General features: G+C 38.6%; 4 protein-coding genes and 1 long non-coding RNA gene across 5 annotated transcripts; 2 read left to right on the top strand and 3 right to left on the bottom strand.

The window, feature by feature from the left end:
• The first annotated feature begins 1,055 nt into the window (after nucleotides 1-1,055).
• LOC126629566 (uncharacterized) lies at nucleotides 1,056-5,141 on the top strand. The gene is made up of 5 exons (XM_050299646.1): nucleotides 1,056-1,437; nucleotides 2,213-3,146; nucleotides 3,707-3,802; nucleotides 4,109-4,245; nucleotides 4,653-5,141. The coding sequence occupies exons 1-5, from the start codon at nucleotides 1,196-1,198 to the stop codon at nucleotides 4,840-4,842; spliced, it is 1,599 nt and encodes a 532-aa protein (XP_050155603.1). The 5' UTR covers nucleotides 1,056-1,195; the 3' UTR covers nucleotides 4,843-5,141.
• Nucleotides 5,142-6,040: 899 nt separating this feature from the next.
• Nucleotides 6,041-8,906, bottom strand: LOC126629567 (glycerol-3-phosphate dehydrogenase [NAD(+)] 2, chloroplastic). Its single transcript, XM_050299648.1, has 9 exons — nucleotides 8,425-8,906; nucleotides 8,058-8,194; nucleotides 7,854-7,959; nucleotides 7,340-7,541; nucleotides 7,155-7,242; nucleotides 6,820-6,967; nucleotides 6,549-6,698; nucleotides 6,315-6,464; nucleotides 6,041-6,215 (listed from the first exon to the last, which is right to left on the bottom strand). The coding sequence occupies exons 1-9, from the start codon at nucleotides 8,755-8,757 to the stop codon at nucleotides 6,201-6,203; spliced, it is 1,329 nt and encodes a 442-aa protein (XP_050155605.1). The 5' UTR covers nucleotides 8,758-8,906; the 3' UTR covers nucleotides 6,041-6,200.
• A 1,835-nt stretch (nucleotides 8,907-10,741) lies between these two features.
• LOC126629601 (uncharacterized) lies at nucleotides 10,742-11,827 on the top strand. The gene is made up of 2 exons (XR_007625806.1): nucleotides 10,742-10,986; nucleotides 11,104-11,827. It is a non-coding gene; the product is annotated as an uncharacterized LOC126629601 (long non-coding RNA).
• A 644-nt stretch (nucleotides 11,828-12,471) lies between these two features.
• On the bottom strand, nucleotides 12,472-14,176 carry LOC126628131 (two-component response regulator ARR17-like). Its single transcript, XM_050297718.1, has 5 exons — nucleotides 13,552-14,176; nucleotides 13,179-13,255; nucleotides 12,998-13,081; nucleotides 12,837-12,907; nucleotides 12,472-12,751 (listed from the first exon to the last, which is right to left on the bottom strand). Exons 1-5 carry the CDS (start codon nucleotides 13,679-13,681, stop codon nucleotides 12,655-12,657), a joined length of 459 nt encoding a protein of 152 aa, XP_050153675.1. The 5' UTR covers nucleotides 13,682-14,176; the 3' UTR covers nucleotides 12,472-12,654.
• Nucleotides 14,177-16,291: 2,115 nt separating this feature from the next.
• On the bottom strand, nucleotides 16,292-20,724 carry LOC126630542 (methionine--tRNA ligase, cytoplasmic). The gene is made up of 12 exons (XM_050300660.1): nucleotides 20,557-20,724; nucleotides 20,369-20,470; nucleotides 20,104-20,274; nucleotides 19,824-19,889; nucleotides 19,562-19,627; nucleotides 19,253-19,387; nucleotides 18,354-18,535; nucleotides 18,097-18,187; nucleotides 17,882-17,950; nucleotides 17,300-17,391; nucleotides 17,153-17,216; nucleotides 16,292-16,541 (listed from the first exon to the last, which is right to left on the bottom strand). The coding sequence occupies exons 1-12, from the start codon at nucleotides 20,635-20,637 to the stop codon at nucleotides 16,437-16,439; spliced, it is 1,224 nt and encodes a 407-aa protein (XP_050156617.1). The 5' UTR covers nucleotides 20,638-20,724; the 3' UTR covers nucleotides 16,292-16,436.

The following is a 20,724-nucleotide window of genomic DNA, read 5'->3' as shown; positions in this document are numbered from 1 at the left end:
TGATTCCCTTTGCTGCAAAACATGCAATGTCCACAACACAAGAAAATCACAGGCTTAATTAACAAGAAATGTAGTTCATATTAATTTTTCGTTACCTTACAATATTATGCTCAAATCATCTCATCATTCATGCCAATTAGAGAAAGGAAATGTAAGAAGAAAAAAAACTACTAGTAATCCACAAAAATATACTAATCATGCCTTGTTCTTCATCTGGAAGCCATTCTTGAATCCGAGCGGCTTTTCTATCAATAGCCTGCATTGCCTCTTGTAACTTGCATCGTCCTTCATCGCCATCTTCTCACCTCAAAACACATTAATTCGCACTATATCTCTTAGTTATCCCTTTTCTTTCGAACTAAACTAATCGAAGAAAACTGAATTGTTCGTGATAATCCGAGAGAGCGAGAGATTGCAGACATTTTCTCTTTCTGTGGGAATTGGCACCACGTTCGACCGAGTTGGTTACTTGTTTCGCCAAAAGAAATGGATTTCGCAAAACCCCGAGTCGCCATAACAAAAAAAGCATAAGAAGGGCATAGCCTAATGGGGAAACTATGCCTTCTAAGCACTCTCTTGAACACATCAATCTTCCCTCAAGGCCTAATCAAACTCCTACTCGACAACAATGATGTTCGAGGAAAATAGGTCACCGGCCATATCACCTTGCTCCTCAGCCTTGTCACTGTGAGAATGTGAGGACATTTCGACATCGATGAGGAACCAAATCATACAAGAGCTTATGCAGAGTTGGCCAGTCTCTTGAGAGAGAGTAGGGCTACTCTTCATATCAAAAGGGCATATTATTAAAATATTTCTTAAATAAAATTGTAATTAACATTATATTTATTTTTTATACAAACGATAGATGGAGCAAGCACACAACCTCTACTAATGCAAGAGAAAATTCACGATTTAAGCTACAAACTCATTGATTCTCATTTAATTTTGATGAACTGATGCAAATCAATGATAAAAAATAATTATATATAAAAAATTAAAAAAAAATTCCACCACGGCATATAAAACCTCCTTTTAATTTTGTATATAAAATTAGTAAGTTTGGAGGGTAAACTGGAATGTCGATGGTGTCTGTCAACCCGGTTAGGCCAAATTCCAAAGAGTGCTGAAAAATCCTAAAATCCTATGATTCTACATCATTCCTTGTGATTGATAAACAGCGTTGTCAGACAAAATGGGTCACAGAGATCTGCCTTCTCCAAATTCAAATGGATATTTTATAATCTTGATGCTGATGCACTTGATTATTTTAGCCCGAGCTTCGATCCATGACTACCAAGACGAGTCCTTCATCCGTCGTTCCAATTCCTTCTTCTTCCATGGCGGAAGTGAAGGCCTTTACGCTTCCAAGCTCGACTCTGGCAATGACAAGTCCAGCTCTGAGGATAGGCCCCTCAATGGCAAGTCATTCATCAGGTAAATTGATAAAGTTTCCGCCTTTTTGTTCTTGATCTGTTTTTTTTTTTTTTTTTTTGGGGGGGGGGGGGGAATAATTGATGGGTTCTTTGTTTTTTCGTGATTGCGATTGGTTTTTTGTTTTGTTTGAGAAGACGATATTTTAAACTAAATCTAATTTACGGGGAGGTGGGTTAAAACTTGGGTGCAAGGGGGTGGACTCATTGTCATAGCCAACTAATCCGCATTTGCTGGTTGGTAAAATGATTAGGAAAAGTTGAAATTTTTAGTGAAAATTGAATTGGCTTTGTGTTGGTGTCTGTTGAAAGCTGCGGTTTATGGATTAAATGTGCAATTTATTAAGCAGTGATTGATTTGTTTAAATGAGGGTTGACTATTGAAATGCCAGTTCTTGATGCGATAGAGTTGAAATCTGGTGAAAAAATAATGAATATAGTTGAGAGGATGCCACTTATAACGCTAATCTAGGTCCCGTTTGACAACCATTTTGTTTATCATTTTTTTGTGCTAGAGATAGAGGGAAAGTATATAGGAGAATGAGGGATGGAGAAGGATGGAGGGATGTGGTGGGAGGGAGGAGAGAGAAATGAAGGAGATTATACGAAAATTAAAACTTGAAAACAACTTAGAATGAATATAATGAGAGAATGTCACATATGGCTGTTCTATGGGAAATTCTTAGTTAACCATTTTCAATCAGAAGTATTTGTTGGTTTTTGTGTATAAACAAAACATTTCAAAGGGGTTTGTGTGTCCTTGCCATATGTTAATGCAGGTTCGAATCAATCATCTTTCGAAGAACCAAGGAATCTGCTGAAAAGAAGAATGAGATGCAGCAGAGGACTGGCTTAGTCGAGGCTATTGTTCTTGAGGTTAGGGACAGGGAGAGGATTGGGGGTTCTTATTTGAACTCCAATGCAATATGCTGCACCCCAGAGCTATCCAAGGATGGTTCTTGCAAGGTGGGAGAGGTTATCATCCAACAAAACCCAGACAACCCTGATGGGCCAAAAAGGATTCAGACCTTCTTCGAGGGGAAGAATGAAGAGGCTAATATGGATATCCAAACTATTGAAATAAACAGCACTGGAATGTACTATCTCTATTTTATGTTCTGTGATCCAGAACTTGTCGGCACATTAATCAGTGGAAGAACTGTTTGGAGGAACCCTGATGGTTATTTACCTGGAAAGATGTCCCCATTGATGACATTTTTCGGCCTAATGTCTTTAGCTTACCTAGTCCTCGGTCTTTTCTGGTTTCTCCGCTTTTTACAGTATTGGAAAGACATAATACAGTTGCACTACCACATCAGTGCTGTAATTGGACTTGGAATGTGTGAAATGGCCCTTTGGTATTTTGAATATGCAAATTTCAATTCCACTGGAAGCAGACCAATGGGAATTACCATATGGGCAGTAACCTTCAGCGCCGTTAAAAAAACTGTCTCCCGGCTTCTCCTTCTGGTGGTTTCAATGGGCTATGGTGTGGTGCGGCCAACTCTCGGTGGTATAACCTCGAAAGTACTTCTCCTTGGTGTGATATATTTTGTTGCATCAGAAGCACTTGAGCTTGTTGAGCATTTGGGGAATATCAACGACTTTTCTGGAAAAGCAAGGCTTTTTCTGGTGCTGCCTGTTGCTCTTTTGGATGCCTGTTTTATTCTTTGGATCTTTTCCTCGTTATCTAAAACTTTGGAGAAGCTTCAGGTAACCTTATTTTTCATTTCCATCGATACATTGACATCGCTTACTGTCTCCAGTAGTTTACAATTGCTAAGGGAAGGAAATAAGTTATTCAGCTTATCATTAAGGTTGAAGAGTTATGCAGGTGAGATATGGACATCAAACACAGTATGTGCTACATTTTGGTAAATATTGAATAATTAATAAAATTAAGAAACCTTATCAGCTACATGAATATAGTTATTGGCTTGACTTTCGTCTGCACATTCGTTAACTAACAGGCATTGATATTTCCTATCTTGGATGTTTGAGCATCATAGAAATCTAACCAACAGTTTTTCAATTCAAGGTGCACAATTGAATCCATTCTGTGTTTTACTGCATGACTGCCGCTGAAAAAATATTTTAGTGCTTAGGAACACGGTACCATCTATGTATATGAGAATGTTGACTGTGGAATATGTATTTCGTTATGTTTCTGTTACATACATGGAATGATTCATTAGCATGCGCTTGAATGGGACACTCTGTATGTAGCTTGAGGAAACTAAGTGAATATGGCCCCTTGTCTACTGTGCACACAGATTCGAAGAAGCATGGCCAAACTTGAGCTGTACCGAAAGTTTACGAATTCTCTTGCAGTATCAGTGCTGCTCTCTGTTGCTTGGATTGGCTATGAGGTTGGTTTTGTTTTGTTTCTTTTCCTTGGTCCGTTATTTCTTTCTTCTTCTACCAGGCTGTCAATTTAATAGTGATTTCGCTTCAATCTTTTTGTAAGAAAAGGTCACAAGTATTTGATTTCTTAGTGACTGCATTTGGCTAGACAATTTTATAGCTTTTTTAACTAGCCACAAAATTGCTCAATTTGCCGCCTGTCTGAATTTTTCGTAAGTATGTCTCGCATACTCCTTTCTATTCCTTTACTTTTGTGTACAATGGTAAGATTTGTATGATTAAGAATTAAACTACTGACCTTTGTCTTTCAGTTGTACTTCAATGCCACTGATCCGTTGAGTGAGCTGTGGCGAAGAGCCTGGGTCATCCCAGCTTTCTGGACTTTGCTTGCTTATTTGCTGTTGGTGGTGATATGTGTTCTTTGGGCTCCATCTCATAACCCAACCGGGTACGCTCTAAATCCTTGCCTCCTTATGAATGCATGCTGCAAGTTTCTGTGTTTTCTTCAGCTGGCTTCTGCTCTCATGGCATTTGTAAACCAGCTAACATTATTCGATTGAATGTCTTAATAAATTCTCCTAATCATGCATTAAAATGCTATCTGGGTGACGTTTATGAGCCATTCCGGAGATGAGCGAGCATAGGAACAGACCAGAATAGAAAATCTACTAGATATCGTATTTCATTTTCATTAAAGTTCGTGACATAATGTCCCAAGTTTCAACTCTACAAACATATCCAAAACGATTAAGTGCCGAATTTTTTCCTTTGTATAGAATGCGCTAGCTTCAGCTTTGTAAATTTCTAATACACCTGGTGAGGATACTAACTGTTACCTAATACGAGCTTCTGCAGATATGCATACTCGGAGGAGACCGCGGATGACTTTGATGACGAGGGTATCTCGCTCACAGGAAGTGGAGTTAAGGTGGCGGGCGGAGACTTGGCAACCAAGCTAGAAAGAAAGGAAAGGAAGGCGTCGAGTGCAGCAGAACATCACGTATTTGGGCTTGGGGAAGATGTAGAGGAAGACAAGAGAGAATAAGGACCGGCTTTTCTTGCTATATTCCATTTGAGTCTCTCTGGATATCAGCATTCATTTGCAGGAATATATGTCTTCACCATACTGTCAATGTCTAGTAGAAAGCTGTAAGGTTTGAAGAGGAGGAGGTGGTGTGAGGTTTGTGTAAGAGAAAGTAAATTAGACCCAAAAATTAGACGGAAATTAGGCTCTCATGTAAAATGGGCAGAATTTTCGGTGATCTGCAATGTATCTCCTTATTTATATTTCTCATCATGTGATGGGAGGTACGTCGCGTTATGAAAGAGATAGATTGGCGGAAATATTCAAACTGTCTACATCGCAACAATTCCCCGGAACTAAAGAGTTTTTAACTTGAAATGTTGGCTAAAAGTTTTACTACCTCTTCTTGTCAGAATTATTCTCCCGCACTCGGTCTCTCTCTCTCTCCCTCTCACTTCTCCTCGCATTTTCTTTCTCTCTCCTCCTTCCTCCCTCACGCTTTCTCCTGCTCTCACTGTGCACACACGGTGCACAACTTTCCCGACCACCATGGCCCAAACCCACCGCCAGCTAGTCGACAACACCCAGCCTCGCCTCGAACATCCTTCCCGATCGTCGTGATCGAAGCTTGGAAAGTCCACAACTTCCCGGCCATTTTTCGACAAGTTTCAGAAACTTTAGCGAGTTTTTTCGTTCCAATCGGCCAGCTACTGAGAGTCGGAAAGGATTCCGGCGACAATCTGCAGAAACCGGTGAGTTTTCTGCATTTCGGCTCAGACCGGTTAGATCGAGTCGGACCGGCTGGACCTGGTCGGACCCTTTTTGTTGCATCGCTGGACCGATCGGACCCTTTTTGTTGCATCGCTGGACCGGTCGGACCGTTCCTGTTGCTTAGTTGGACGGGATCGGGCAAGCTGAACCGGTTCGAACCAGATGTGCCGGGTCGAACCGTTTCTGCTGCTTCGCTGAACCAGGCGAACCGGGTCGGACAGGACGGTCCCGGTCAGACTAGACGAACCGGGTCAGACCGCTGACCAGATGGTACCGCCTCAAACAGACGACCAACTGGATCATTCCGGCTCAAGCGACCGGATCGGCGCGCGATAACCAGCCAACGTCAACGGAAGCTAAAACTTGTGAGATGCAACAAATCAAATTCTGAATTTAACTCGTAATATCTTACCAATCTGGAAATCGATACGAAAGAAGATGATCGACGAGATTAATAACTTTCTTTTAAATTCCTTAATTTCAAAAAAAAAATTTGGATCAGGTATAATCAATGGTTTCACAAAATCGATCTCCCATTGGAATTTCGGAGGATTAATCTGATTATATGATGAGATGAATCCTGTTGAATGTAAAACCTCTGCAGAAATTCAGACCTCTTCAACCTACAATTGGAAATTTAAAACCCTAATCAACCACCAAAACCCACAAGTTATTTTCTTGTTATCTTATGCAATGGGGGAAGGGAGGGAGTAGACAAGCACCTGAGGGAGGCTCATCAGCTCAAGAACAGCTTTCTTCGGGGTCAGTTCGTTGTCAATAATCCGAGCTACCGCTGTCAAAACCGGCATCTTCACCTTATACTTCTGCGCTAGTGCAATCACAGCTCCTGCTGTTGACACACCCTCTGCCACCTTGTAAACCAACACAGCATTACCATATCAATGAGCGATAATTTCAAATTCTGAGTTGTTCCCAACATTATTAAGCTTAAGCACCTGATTCATAGAACTCAGTATATCGTCAAGTTGCTCCCCCGATCCAAGACGAACCCCAACTGTTCTGTTTCTGGAAAGGTTCACAAAACATGTAAGCATGATGTCCCCAATTCCTGATAGACCGGTGATTGTTGCCGGCTTCGCCCCCATCTTCAGGAGATAAATTGGAGGGAAAAGCAGTCAGACAACAGCAGCTAAAAGCAAACAAATGTTTCATTTGTACAACCACCTGGGATTACACAAAAAACACCTATTATCAAAGTAAGTTTACCTTCATTGCCAGCCACCGTATCTCAGAGCATCCCTGTGCAACAAGAGCTGTCTTGCAATTATTACCAAGATTCATCCCGTCCACAATCCCTGCAGCTATTGCGAGCACATTCTTGAGAGCACCTGCAACTTCTACCCCTACGACATCGCTGGAATTTATCAGAGGTTATGAGCTGGGTCCGTCCACTTAAATCTATGAGTATTTGAATACGATGACAATTCATGCTCGGTGAAATTTGAAACGTGTGGATATCCAAGTTAACAAGGGCATTTCAAGACCAAATTATATACATAGACAGAACTTAATTGTCCTTGATATAGCTATAAATCCACAACCTTGAAGTGCTGATTCTCAAATAGTCACAAGCCAGAAGCTGCTGAGCTGCATTTGCCAATTTTTTGTCCTTCGACGCTACAACCATTGCTTCAAAAGCAAAAAAGGAGCAAAACATGATTAGTACCTTTAAAACATGATTTAGCAGAACATTGATTCAACAATGTTGTTTCATTTTTCCACATACCTGTTGGTAATTTATTCATCAGCTCCAGCGCAAAAGAAGGCCCTGATAGTGCGATGAAAGGTTGCCGGGGATTCTTCAATGCTTGAGGAATGATCTGAGACATGGTCCTCAGCGTATTGAGCTCTAAACCCTTGCTGACTGATATGAACGGCAAGCCTGGATAAACATGTTCTGCAATCCCTTCAAGAAACGATGAGCTGAACTGCGATATCATTTCAGACAATGACTCAGGTACCTGCCTCATACCAATCTTCCATTTTCTGATAGGTAAGAGCTTAATCTAACCTATTGTGCACTAGGATTCATACGGATACAGATATCGATTGGAAAAAGCTTGAAGGGCCCATTTGGGGCTACACACTTGGAAGTGCACTTGTACGACCTATAAGCCATTTTAGGTTTTTCTGCCAAACATAATTAGAAGCGCTTCTGGTTGCCAAAAAGTGCTTTTAACCTCTAAACATGCCCTAAGTTAGTTAATACAATACTAGAATAAGAATGGTGGCTGAAAAACCTGCACAGGGACTGCATGAAAGCAATAATCGGCACCCAGCAAAGCAGCTTTGGCATCAGTTGTTGCAATTACATTTTCTGGCAGCTTGTGTTCTGGAAAGTACTTACTATGTGAAAAAGAAGCAAAAACCAATTACATTTCAGAAGAAATTATAGCTCCATAAGACATATGCATAAAAGTTAATGGCGGATGTAAATGTCTTACCGATTACACTGGTTCCTGTTAATCGATTGGCAAACTTGAGCATCACGAACCAGTATGCTAACTTCCATCTGGGATTTTCTATTTGCAACATGGGAGGCCATTGCCGTAGCGAAAGACCCACCTCCAAGCACCACCACCTAAAAATTCACAGTTCCAATACTAAGTGTGCGTTTATGAAATGCTTCCCTAGAAAGCACTTTCGCGAAATTCCTAATAAAAAGTCAGGTGCTTCCTAAAAAGGCATTTGAAAGGCTTCCTGTAAGAAGTGCTTCTAACCCAGAAGCACTTTCAATATATAGTGAAAAATAGAAGCTTTTGCAATTCTGGGAAGCAAAATGCAAAAACTGGGGGAAAAGGGCAGGCACACCTTGTTAGTGCGTTCAAGAACATCGGTCTTGGTCTTGGAGCGCCAGGTCCTGGACCACCGGACTAGCTTCTCCCAGGCCAACCGGACCGCCCGGCGCCGGTCCCTGGTCCGCACCAAAGCAGTCTCCGGAACCGGGTCGGGTAATTGGGGTATGGGTTGTTCGGAAGTGGCGGCAGAGCAACAAGGAGTTGTGGCGGCGAGGAGTGTGGGGTGGTTAGGAGAGTTTGTTGGTCTTCCGAGTCTGAGATTGTACGGAAGGGGACGTGTGGAGGTTGAGTTGGGAGGAAGGAGCTGGTTCAGAAACGGCGGTGGTGGCTCTAACAGCGCCGCCATTGTTACGCGGAGAGAGTGAAAGATATCCGCAGTCCTCTTTTTCTTTTTATTATATTATTATTCGCGGATAAACTGTATTTTTGGAATGTTCCGTCTTTTCAAAGGGCAAAATGGGGTTTTAGGTCGTTTTGAGGTGTGGCGGAGATATGAGGTGAACTGAGGAGACAGGTGGGTGCGGATTGAGGGTGGGAGCGGAGGAGTGGGGTTTGTGGTGGTTAGGGAGGGGTGTGGTGTGTTATTTATTAGTAACAATCTTTGGAGTGAACGTGAAAATGAGAACAAGCTCAAGCGCAATGGTCGACCGTCCCTAAACTTAGCCGACTAGGGAACGCAAGAAGGAATACAATCACAGCAAGCGCGTGGGTAGACTAACAACTTTAAGACACGAATTCATAACTCATGCCACTCGACGACCACCTTTCAGTGGCAGAGAAGCTTAGGATAAGACATAAAGGCGGTCAAAATGACGCTCAGGTCGATGAGATTGGATAATCGAGGCCAAGCATGTGCTTGATTCGTACTATTCTAACAGGACACTCTATCCAACCTGAGCGTCTGTCACTTCACCACTGAATATCAAAAACTATGTGAGAGAAATGTTGCCAACAACCTAGGCTACGTAGGTGGCACATTAAATGTCAAGTGGGGTGGCTTGAGACTGAAGGGGTTCATTGAAGGCCTAAATAAAGGAGTGAGGCCTCCTAAACGGGGGTTGAACAACTAAAAGGGAGAGAGTATGTTCGTATTTGCCGAGCGCTATTTTAGTCTTGATATCAATAAAAATCCAAGTTACACAATAGACATAGCATAGTTTCGAGGAGTGAACCACTTATATCTCTGAGTCCAAATCATTTCATTCCATTCTTAGAACCTTTTAAGAGCTTATTATCTTAATTTCTTAACTTGCAAATTTTGAGCATTAACAACTTAAATGAATCTCGGTTATTAATTTAGGGACCAATATTACAATTAACCTTAATTATAAACCTCAAAGTGAATTTATTTCTCATACACAACTTCCTTTATCATGTTTAGCCTCTAACTTGTATATGGTCTAGTATCCTAGTGGATAGAGTGTGGTTTCCACGCATCTGTTCCCCTCCCTTAAATTATTGTAATAGTTTCAAATCCTTCTCCCTCCCCTTAATAATGGTAAAAATTCAAAAAATTGTTTAATCTCTAACTTAATCTTTCCTGAGTTTCCTTTTGCACCTAATGAGACCTAATGTGGTAAGATCTAAACATTTTCTCTCCATAGTGGACAGGATGTTGAGTTTCCACCCATGCGTCCCGGGTTCAAAACTCCCTCATCTCTTAAATTATTGTACTAGTTTCAAATCTTTCTCGTTCCTCTTAATAATAATAATAAAAATTAAAAAAATATTTTATCTCTAGCTTAACCCCCTGAGTTTCGTTTTGCACCTAATGTGGTAAGACCTTAACAATCTCTCTGCATAATGGATACGTTTTGCACCTAATGTGGTAAGACCTTAACAATCTCTCTGCATAATGGATAGGGTGGACAGGGTGTTGGATTTCCACCTATGCGTCCCGGGTTAGAAACTCTCTCCCCCCCCCTAAATATTGTAGAAGTTTTGAACTCTTCCACCTCCCCTTAACAATAATAAAAAATTAAAAAAATTAATTAATTTCTAACTTTATCTTTCCTGAGTTTCCTTTTGCACCTAATGACACCTAACGTCTGAAAACCATAACAGTCTGTCGCCATAGAATACAAATGTAGTTTCTTAATTTAGACTTCTAAACACTTTAGTCCAATAAGGATGTTTGACTCGACAGAGCATTTACCCTTCTCCAGTTGATTTCTTCCCCCAGAAAGTGTTTGCTGTAATAGTATTCCAATTTTAATGGAAAATCACCAATTTGCTAAAATTAATAGCAAAAGATTGAGGAATGCCAACCACGCATGCAACGCGCAAGAAGAAGTCGGCACCTTCTTGTACAAATATCAAAACAGCATATTCTTTTGGCTTCTAATTAATCACATCCCTCCATAATTAAAAATATTAATTAATTAATTAAATCCATCCTTTAACTTTGAGCAGCTTCCATTTCAAGACCTTCTAAATCTAATTGCAGTGCTAAACATGTTGTGATTAAATCTTTTTCCTCTCTCTATCTTCCTCTCTCTCTATCTCCCTCTCTCCTCTCTTGTCAAACCAAGAGAGAATTGAAGCTCCCCATCACCGACACCAAGAGTTTCTCAAGGTATGCGAAAACAAAATTTGAAAAAAGCTATGAACTTTGATTTGGTTTTCTGTTTTTAAGCAATTGGGTCGTCAGTTTTTGGATATACATGCATGAATTGTGGATCTTTTTTTATAGGTGACTGCTAGTTGGTGATGGGAAAGCGTCAACGTCGCGGTGCTCGTTGTGATGGACATGATCACTCTAACAACGGAAGAAAGAAGAGCCCACGAAATCCAAAGAGGACGTGCCGTTGTATTGCAGTGTCCTCGATATTTAGAGGGATAGGGAGATGCGTGTTCGTGACATGTTTTCCTGTCATGCAGTGTTTTGGATTGGATGAGTGCCGCCACCGCCACCACCACCATCACCACCACAGACATTTCCATGAGTTTTCATGACCTCAATTGTGTGACTGGTGGAAATGTTTGAGGTTTTGCTGCATCTTTTTTTATTTAGTACGTCCCGGATCCTTGTGTAAATAAATATACATGTCAAGGAAAAGATCAAGGGTTGGACAAAAGCATACACGGGTTATTGCGCGTATCTGAGGTTTACTTTCGAGGCCCTTTCTCCGATGAGGAAGTGAATCGCGATGTTTTCCCTGTTATCCTGCAGAAGATGAAGGGTTGGGGTCCTTGGGGAGAAGAACGCATTTTGATAAATAGAAAGTTTGGGATTTAGCATATGTCAAAAGTATAAAAAAATCCAAATTCCATCAATTTAGATGTTGTTGCAGTTAGGAGTTTTGATTTGCACATGATTGATTTTGATTGTACATCTAATGGTTCTTTAGCTTTTTCTCTTCAAATTGAAGAAGCAAATTATCCAAGAATGATATAGTTCATTGAACTTAGATTAATCTAACCGTCCATTTTTCTTTTCCTTTTAATTATTATATACAATTTGTGTATATAGTCATTTAGGAACTTGCATGACATTCCTATCAAATAAAAAAGGAACTTGCATGACTTGGCAAGTGATTACTACTTCTGCACACTCGTCTTAATTTTAACCGTTGAATTTCCTTTGAAAATTTCCTTTGATTCGTTCAAATTAATGGTTGAAACGAAGACGAGGTGTGTGATAGTGATATATAATGTGCATAAATTCTTTTCTAAAGTTAAAGCAACACGAAAAGCATCAAAGGAAAAGCAATAGAATAATAATATCCCTTCATTTTTTCTTAAAGTTGAGGAACCAATTCTCAAGTTCAATTAAAATTGAGAAACCAATTCTCTAGTTCAATTAAAGTTGAAAGACCATTAATACAATTTTTATTATTTGATTTTTCATATTTGCCCATTGATTTAGCTTCATGTGCATAACAAGTAACTCATTTTGATGGAAGTCTTAACATAGTTGACAAAAAAAATCATAACTGCACATTTTGATGAATTAAGAGACCAATGTTAATGAATTTTTAATTGATAGATCATTGCTCCAATTGAGTTAAAGTTAAGGAACCATTACTACAATTTTGTCTAAGAAGTTATGAGCAAAACAAAACCCAAAAATTAAAAATTAGCATTGAAGGAAATTCCTATGTCATGACGAGGAAAACTAAAACAAATCTAATAGTCAAAATCTCCAGTGCATACCATGCTACGTTGCATACAAAAACTTAGTAAACTAGTTCTTAGGCTATTTCCAATTTCCTTCAGAGAAAAGGAAAAGATAATTGTTTTTCTAGCTGCTGCAGTTCATCAAATGATATCTCAATTTCTTCATGTCTGACTGTTTGAGTGGCTTTAGCATGAACATTTGAGCTCCTTCCTCCAAGCACCTGTTTTTAATCAGAAATTAAAACCATAAACAAAAAATAAAAAAACAAAGGAAATTATAACACATAATAATCACTTCATATTTACTTGTTAATCCGAGTCGGTACGTTTTCAGATGACATAATCACCACTGGAACTTCCTTCATGATTGATGATTCCTGCTTGCAGAAGGGTAAGAAAATTAAAAAGCATAATTATATATTTAACCATATTAAATGCTAAAAAAATTATCAAAAAATCTGCACAACCTTGATTTTCTTGAGCAGTTCATAGCCTGTCATTCCTGGCATACAATAGTCAGTTATTACCAGATTTACCTTTGAGTTTGAGACCTGCAAGTAAGAACAAGACCCTTCTCCCTTCTCAGTATAAAGCTTAAATGTTGAATTAATACGATGGATTAATGGTAATTACTAATTAGTTACTTACATTACTCTCCAGGCTATTGTGTTGATCTCCCAAGCCCAAAAACTCCAATGCACTTGCCCCATTTTCTGCAGTTGTCACTGCACCAAATAGAAGTAATAATTATCATTTTTTTACTGTATTATTTTACCAAGCAAAAATAGACTGTTTTCCATTAAACAGATTTCTATTAATTTAATTCACCATGATAAAGTCTTCTTAATCTTTATATTAAGCACTAAACCATTAAAAAGTACAATATAGCGTTTCAGCAAAAATGAGAGTGTAAAAATCCCTACCATTTATTTTCAAGTAAATTAGCATGAAAATATAGAACAAAATAAGAAAAAGAAAAAAAGAAGAGGGTTGTGGAGGATTCGAGCAGAGAGATTCTTACCTTTGCAAGACAAATTTGTGAGCAGCTTTTCAATCAGTTTTCGGTCGACGAGACTGTCATCGACGGCTAAAACATGGGGTTGCTCCACATTTGCCATGAAACCCTTTGAGGAGGAAGAAGAAGATTCCATATTTCTTAAAACCCTAGAAATAATAACCCTCTCCCTCTCTCACCCACCAACTTAGAATAATAATAGCCAAATGAAAGCAAAGACGCAAGTGCAGAAAGAAAAAGAAAGAAAGAAAGAAAAAGAGAGAGAAAGAGACTTGTAATAAACGTAGATGCAGTAAAAGACACGATTTAATTTCACAAGACCATACGCGAAACGACTTGTCTGAGTCTGACAGTAACAATTTAGCATATGGGGATTCAATTCATACAGTAAAACATAAAACAAAACAAACTCATGGGAAATGTATGAACAACATGTAATGTGGATTCTGGAAGGCCGGATTTTTGTATTTATATATAGACAATAGAGATCTGCTGCCAAGTAAATGCATATGCAGATATGCTGCTAGTAAATCCAAGAGAGAAAACTGAATCGAATCAAGGGTAGAAACCCAAAGAAGATCACGATATATCTGTGACTTGGGATATTTATTATCTTCTCTCTCCGTGTGCAGAGAAAATTTGTAGGTTTCAGAAATCTGCATGGATACTGCTGCTGAATTACGTCATTTGATTCATTTTGTAGCAGCTGCTGATACAATAATAACCATGACCCCATTATTACTTTTTTTTTTCAACCTTGTGACATAAATTCAAAACCCCAACATCCTCCCTTCAACAATTTTAAAATTAAGAATTTACGGATATGATTTCAATATTACGTAATATTCAGTATTTTAACTACTATATTTTACAATTAGTATATCTTTTATTTTCAATGTTATCTACTCATTTTATGTGTCATCCACTCATTTTCTATAGTACTCAACTATATATTTATAAAAAGTGAGTTCCATCTTTTGTATTTCTAAATCGTGATTTTCATTTTTTAAGATAATTTTCATGTTATCTATTTTAAATGCTAAATTTTATTTAGGAAAAAACATCAACCAGTGCTCTATGAAAACTTCGATTAGTGGTTTTCATGTGGCTTTAAAAAGAGTTTAATAGCTTGAATTAGTGATAGAAGATTGTTCGATCAAATATGTGTTAATGTTAAGTTATTAACTATGCTAAAAAAGAATTAAACAAACGTAAGTCAATATAATCCGGCGTCATCCGTCTTTGCATCCAAATTTAAATCTACTTTCACAATTAGAATATCATGGATTGGATTGAAACACACCGACACTGGTGGTTTAAAAAATATGGTCAAAGTGGGGAGGAGTGGAGTTACCACAACACCATCTCCATACGTCTAAAAGATCCGAATCCCATCTGTTTTCTGACAGTGGGAAAAGATCTAATTACAATCCCTTGGCGCAGAAACCATACATCCAAATCCAATACATACATAGTACATACGTAATGCTAAACAATACAAAGAACAAACATAAATCCACAGAATCTTTGTCATGTCTTCTTCTCTGAGTCACTTTCTTTGTTTTTTCTACTAAATACTCGAACAACAACAGATAATTTGCACGGACCAAATAGTGAGACTTCAGTATGTTACGATCATGTTTTGCTCATTTCCAACTCAAATAACTATTATCCGAATCGTTAGTTAAGTGTTCTTGTTTGAACTGTAAGATCAATGAACAACGTAAATATTACGTAAAATGAATTCATCGTTGCTTTTTTAACCATCAACGTAGACTTGTTTTCAAAATTATTAGTTGGTGGACGAGGATAAAGAGTTTGAACCTGAAAATTACTATTTACAAGGCATACAGGACCATTTTTTTCTTGGTGAAGAAAGCATACAGTTCAATTTCAAGGTTAGATTACAGACAAGTCTGGTATATCTGTATCTTTCTCGGACAACTTGCTGGGGTATTGAGGTTGACTTATCCTTTACTGTTCGGTCAACTTTGTTATGCTGGCTGGCTTTATGGAAAAGCGTGACTATTAACTACCTCAGCGTCATTAGCACCCTCGTATCTTAATTCAAATCCTCTCCGCATATTGTGGTCCTAAGCTCATGTACTGCAGACCGATCAAAGAGGGAAGAGGGAGAGAGATCCCGATCCTTAATTTTCATTAGGTAAGTTAGTATAATAGACTAATGAGAATTGTAAAATTTGAAATGAGCGGTCCAAATTACTCAGTCCATCAACTCTAAACTTCGAAATCCAGAGATAATCTCATTCCTCTTATCCTAATGAGGGTAACACTTGCCTACACTATTTTCCACTTCTGTTTCATAAAACGGTCCCTTACACATGCATATGTGCTTGCAAACTGAAAACAAGTGCATTTAAGTTTATCTCATTATATCTCTAACTAATTTTAAAATGGCACATTAGCAGTTAATCTTCAAGATTTGTATCCCATCCAGATCCAAATTGTGAGAATCCTAAGAATCCTCATATTTTAACTATTCATCGTACATTGTACGATTAGAAATCATTTAAATTTTATTATTTAAAATTAAACATAAATAATAACTAACAAAAATTGACTGCACAATATACAATGACCAGCTAGAATGTGAGGATTCTTAGGCCATCTTCAACCGAGGGCTAGCCAGACGACTCGTTTGAACTCTCTGGCCCTATAAGATATTAATATTTTAATGAACAGTGCAGGATTATATTTGTCTCTATCTCCAACCGAGGGCCAAAGGGACACTAAACAATTTTCTTTACCAAAAACGAAATATGAAACTGTAATTCCATAATATATCTTCACATCAAATAAGTTGAACTACATGGTGAGCGAGATCTTCCTTGAAAAGTGAGAGTTACATTGGTTGTAAGGGCAATATACGATCATTTGATAGTTCCCTTGGGGATGGATGATGTACAAGGCCCGGCCGAGGTCATAAACGGGATACCCTTGAAGGTAGCCACGCCCTTATCGTCAGTGAAAAGATTCTGCAAGGATGAAACACCCATAAGATTCATGCGCCTAACTTCGAACTTGGGGCACCATAAATGCAATGCCGTATAGACAGTTAACGGATAATTGATGAGAGAGTGACTGTTCTGGCCAAATCGCCACAACTGTAATAACTGTCAATGCCTCCGTAAAACTATATCATAATTGCCAATACATAAAGAAACACAAGAACAGATTCACAATCGATAGAGGCCCATCAACCAATTGATTCCTATAAGGATTGGGACAACCCCAACCACCCCTAGTAGGGTCCATCCCCTTCCATCCCCTCCTCTCATATTCTCTATTTTGTCTTTCTCTTTCTATAAAAAATTAATATAAGATGTTGACGTGGCTTAACCGTGACCGTTCAAATAGGAGGGGAGGGAAGGGGCGGGAAAAAAAGAGGGGAGAGAATCCTACTCCCCCCAGTAGGGCCAGTGCCTCACAATTTTCAAGTGAACTTTTTAATGGTTAGCCAAGCAGTAACTAGTGAAGTACAAGTTTGCATTTAAGTTATGAACAGTGAATAAATTAGGCAGCACATGTATGGTTTTTCCCGAATGCACTAAGAAGATCCACAAACTGAGAAAAAAACAGAACATACCGGTGTGATCTTGTCCAGCTGTTTCTTTTTTGGGTTCAGCACATCTTCTGGCTTTCCATCAACCCTGGATAGGAAGAAGTGGATGTCAAGATAAGTTTACTAATGAAAATGTCTGGTTTAAGCTCCAAGTAGTTTCAGGTAACTCACCCAGAAAATGATACACGTTCCCCCGGTTTGGCTCCTTGTGGAGGAAGCAAAGGCTCTACTAGGGTGTGATCTTCACTAGAAGCACATAGCACCTGCCCACATGCACACAAATAAAACTCATACCTTGAATGTTTGTTTAATAGAAGTTAATTTTAGAAAAACTTAGCTTTCACTAAAAAAAGGACTCTCCATAAGCTTTGATCATATAGAACAAATTTGGAAGCTTATACTAGAGAACAGTGGGATTATTAATAGGGAGTTTTAAGTTTTAACAAAACACTCCCGGTACTGTTCACTTTTAACGAAAAACCACATTTATACATTTCCCTCGTACTATTCACTATACCTTTAAAAAGGACTTTTCATTAAAAGGGAAGTTTTTTTGAACTTTTCGTTAGTTTTCCTTTATTAATATTTCCTAAGGAATGGGTGGAAAATTAAGTATTTTGAGCCCAAGAGATGAAAACAAAAACAAAAATTTGATTACTAGCTAAGCAGTGAAGGAGTCGACAAGACCTCTTTTCAACTCATACAACTAACTCATCAGTGAGAATAATGATTTAAATGACAAGAAACACATACCAGTCCTTGTGACATCACATCCCGTAATTTCCCAGGTTTCACATTCGTAATCAGCACAACATGACGGTTCTGCATAGTTGCATGCACCAAACAGATACATCAGAGTTTAAGTGCGAATGTTCATCTGTGTAACAACTATGAAAATAACAAAAATAGACATGCAAAAGATTATGTGAAAAACCTATCTAGTTCCAAATATTAAGGAGTAATCATACTGTTAACTCCTCTGGACTGATATATTTTGCCAAGCCGCTGACCACTTGCCGTAATTTAGCTTCTCCAACATCTATCTCCTCGACCAGTAAACTGTATCAAGTATGAAAACAAGGTTATGAATGATTTCAGATCCTCCAAATATACAATAGCATTCAGAGTTCAAACTTCAAGGCAATACAGCCAGCAGTTCAATCGGTTTTCTAATGAATCAATGGGCACCTAGAGGAAAAGAAAGAGAAAAATGTTGCCCACACACCTATCAGCAGATGGATGCTTCCAAGCTTTGCGCACAAGGCCAACCTGTATATTCAATAAACTGACACTAACTTCTTTGTCTTTCTCAACTGCCTCTGTTTCTGGTGATTTTGTCTTCTCATTAGTAGCTTTTTTATCTGCTTTCGTATCCGACGTAACTTTCTCTTCCCCTGCAGCCTTTACCTAACAATTCCAATAAAAAAAAGTCATCAGAAAAGAACAGTATAGGAAGGAAATCTAAAAGTAGCAGCTTTGTTCGGACTGTAGTAGTTTACCGCACAAACCCAACCATCGATTCACTAAGGAGGTTGACCAGATATAATGTTGGTCAACTAATTGTTTAAGCGCAATATGGTTATTCCTAGTTATATTGGAAATAGAGCAAAAGAAACAGTAGAGAGATGTCTATAAAATACAGCTCAAGTAGTTTTGTGCAGATATCTAACAAAGCAGTATGGGAACTGTTCGTAAAATAGGTTAAAGAACTGAGGCGGTGGATAGCCATAATTATACAACTAGCTACTTGGCATTCAGATGAGGAACAGCTTATGGTGATTTAAACTTGGAAGTTAGTGCATGAGCCTACTCTACCACACTGTTTGGTACTGTCAATCATTCTACAATTCTATGCTTTTTTCTAGGAAGAAATTACATGAATTCAGCATTGTCGGAAATCCAAAGCATAAAGATATCCTAACAAAAGGGAAGTCTTGTTATATAAGTTGGATAACTATTCAAATTATCTTATCAAATGAATTCAGCATTATACGAATATATGCATGTAGGTACAGCCGTAAAATTTATAACTAATTTGACTTATAAATCAACAAGTCATATCTCCATAAGATTATTTAATTTGTACCCAGGTGAAAGAACAGGTGAAAATTTAATAGGATGTACCCCAGCATCACTTTTCTTTGTGTTCAGGTCTGCCCCTGGTTTGTCTGCGGTTTTTGTGCTTTGGACAGTCTTCTTTGCATTTGAATCAATTTCCACCTTACCTGCACTTTTTGCTCCCAGCAATTCATCCAACTTCTGCATACATTATGATCAAAGGATACAGAGTAACATAAGTCAACTTTGTGATTCACAAGAAAACTTTTTTTTACTATCGTTTCAACATTTAATATTTCCCTTCTATTGCAATAGCAGGTTCAGATATGCATAACTGAAATTGGGATTCAAAATAAAATAGTAGATTTTACTTACTCGAAAATCAAATTTATCCTTCTCTACCGCTATCTTCTCAAGTACGTCCCCGAAATCTACCTTGTTCTGGAGAAGAAAGTTGTGAGCACTAGTGACTATGACATTTCTGAAAGCTACACGTGGAAACAATAATAACAAGTAGCTCATGTTTCTACATCCAATGATACAAGTTTGTAACCACATGGTACTTCATTCCAAGATTGAACCTTTACTAAACATCTGAATCAAAGATAACAGCACTACTCAGAACATGGAGGCGTACCTGGATGTAATCCACCCATCTCAACAAATGCGGCAACTTTTGCCTATCTGTATTTGAAAGACCAATCTGCAGATAAACCACTCGACAAATGACCACAATTTCAAGCGCCATTTCTACAACATTGCATCAAAATGTTCATGTCCGAATTCAAAAACAATTCAAGAAAAACTAACATGAAAATATTGCATTTCCAAAGCGAAAATATCAAGAGAAATACAAATTGCAAAGTATTGAGAAATGCGAAACACGGCCGAAATCATGCATGCAGAAGAATCCATACCACAGAAGAATGCACCGCAGAAAACACAACAGCATCAGCTTCAGAGGGTGTGAACCCATTGCCCAAAAGCACTGAAACGTCAGCCAAGGTTTCATTCAACCCTTCGAGAGCTGCAGAGCATGCCTGGGAATCTGTAGGAAAACCCTCTGCATATCTCACCCAATTCACCACCTACAACCCCAAGATCACAAAAATTTAGTTACATAAAAGTTAACAGGAATCCAATTCAACTAAGTTTTGAGGCAATAAAACTGTAGAACCTTACCCCATCGTTCACTTGCGCTGAGGTGCCGTGTTTGGCTGATTTCAGTACCGTTGAGTACAAGCTCGTGACTTCATCGCCAGCGATGTTTTCCGGCAACGATTTCTGCAGATACCGAGCTCAAAATTTGAGCAATCGAAGTGGAAGGAAAAATAAAAGATGAAAAATTTGAGAGTGATGAAGTTTCTTACAGGATCGAGAGAGAAGTGTTTGCAGAGAGCTGATAGAATCAATTGCTTTCTGCTTACGCTAGTACTTCCCTTAGCTGCCATCTCTTTCCTTCAGAAACCAGAGCTCCACACTTTCTCAGTTCAGAGTTGAGTGGGCAGTTCAATTGGGAGATGTAGGGTTTTTGGTTT

The sequence above is a fragment of the Malus sylvestris genome, chromosome 7, assembly GCF_916048215.2.
Source record: "Malus sylvestris chromosome 7, drMalSylv7.2, whole genome shotgun sequence".
NCBI lineage: Eukaryota > Viridiplantae > Streptophyta > Magnoliopsida > Rosales > Rosaceae > Malus > Malus sylvestris.
This window is presented reverse-complemented; position numbering and strand designations above follow the sequence as displayed.

Excerpts from the sequence above, each read along its gene's own strand:
- LOC126629566 (XM_050299646.1), top strand. The coding sequence starts at position 1,196 with ATGGGTCACAGAGATCTGCCTTCTCCAAATTCAAATGGATATTTTATA. Across the intron at positions 1,438-2,212 it reads AATGGCAAGTCATTCATCAG|GTTCGAATCAATCATCTTTC; the intron begins GTAAATTGATAA and ends ATGTTAATGCAG. Across the intron at positions 3,803-4,108 it reads TTGCTTGGATTGGCTATGAG|TTGTACTTCAATGCCACTGA; the intron begins GTTGGTTTTGTT and ends TTTGTCTTTCAG.
- LOC126629567 (XM_050299648.1), bottom strand. The coding sequence starts at position 8,757 with ATGGCGGCGCTGTTAGAGCCACCACCGCCGTTTCTGAACCAGCTCCTT. Across the intron at positions 7,960-8,057 it reads AACAGGAACCAGTGTAATCG|TAAGTACTTTCCAGAACACA; the intron begins GTAAGACATTTA and ends TTTTTCACATAG. Across the intron at positions 7,542-7,853 it reads TTCATGCAGTCCCTGTGCAG|TTCAGCTCATCGTTTCTTGA; the intron begins GTTTTTCAGCCA and ends ATGATATCGCAG.
- LOC126628131 (XM_050297718.1), bottom strand. The coding sequence starts at position 13,681 with ATGGAATCTTCTTCTTCCTCCTCAAAGGGTTTCATGGCAAATGTGGAG. Across the intron at positions 13,256-13,551 it reads CACAAATTTGTCTTGCAAAG|TGACAACTGCAGAAAATGGG; the intron begins GTAAGAATCTCT and ends TATTTGGTGCAG. Across the intron at positions 13,082-13,178 it reads ACAATAGCCTGGAGAGTAAT|GTCTCAAACTCAAAGGTAAA; the intron begins GTAAGTAACTAA and ends TCTTACTTGCAG.
- LOC126630542 (XM_050300660.1), bottom strand. The coding sequence starts at position 20,637 with ATGGCAGCTAAGGGAAGTACTAGCGTAAGCAGAAAGCAATTGATTCTA. Across the intron at positions 18,536-19,252 it reads CAAAGAAAAGTGATGCTGGG|GTAAAGGCTGCAGGGGAAGA; the intron begins GTACATCCTATT and ends TGGAATTGTTAG. Across the intron at positions 17,951-18,096 it reads TCAGTCCAGAGGAGTTAACA|AACCGTCATGTTGTGCTGAT; the intron begins GTATGATTACTC and ends GCAACTATGCAG.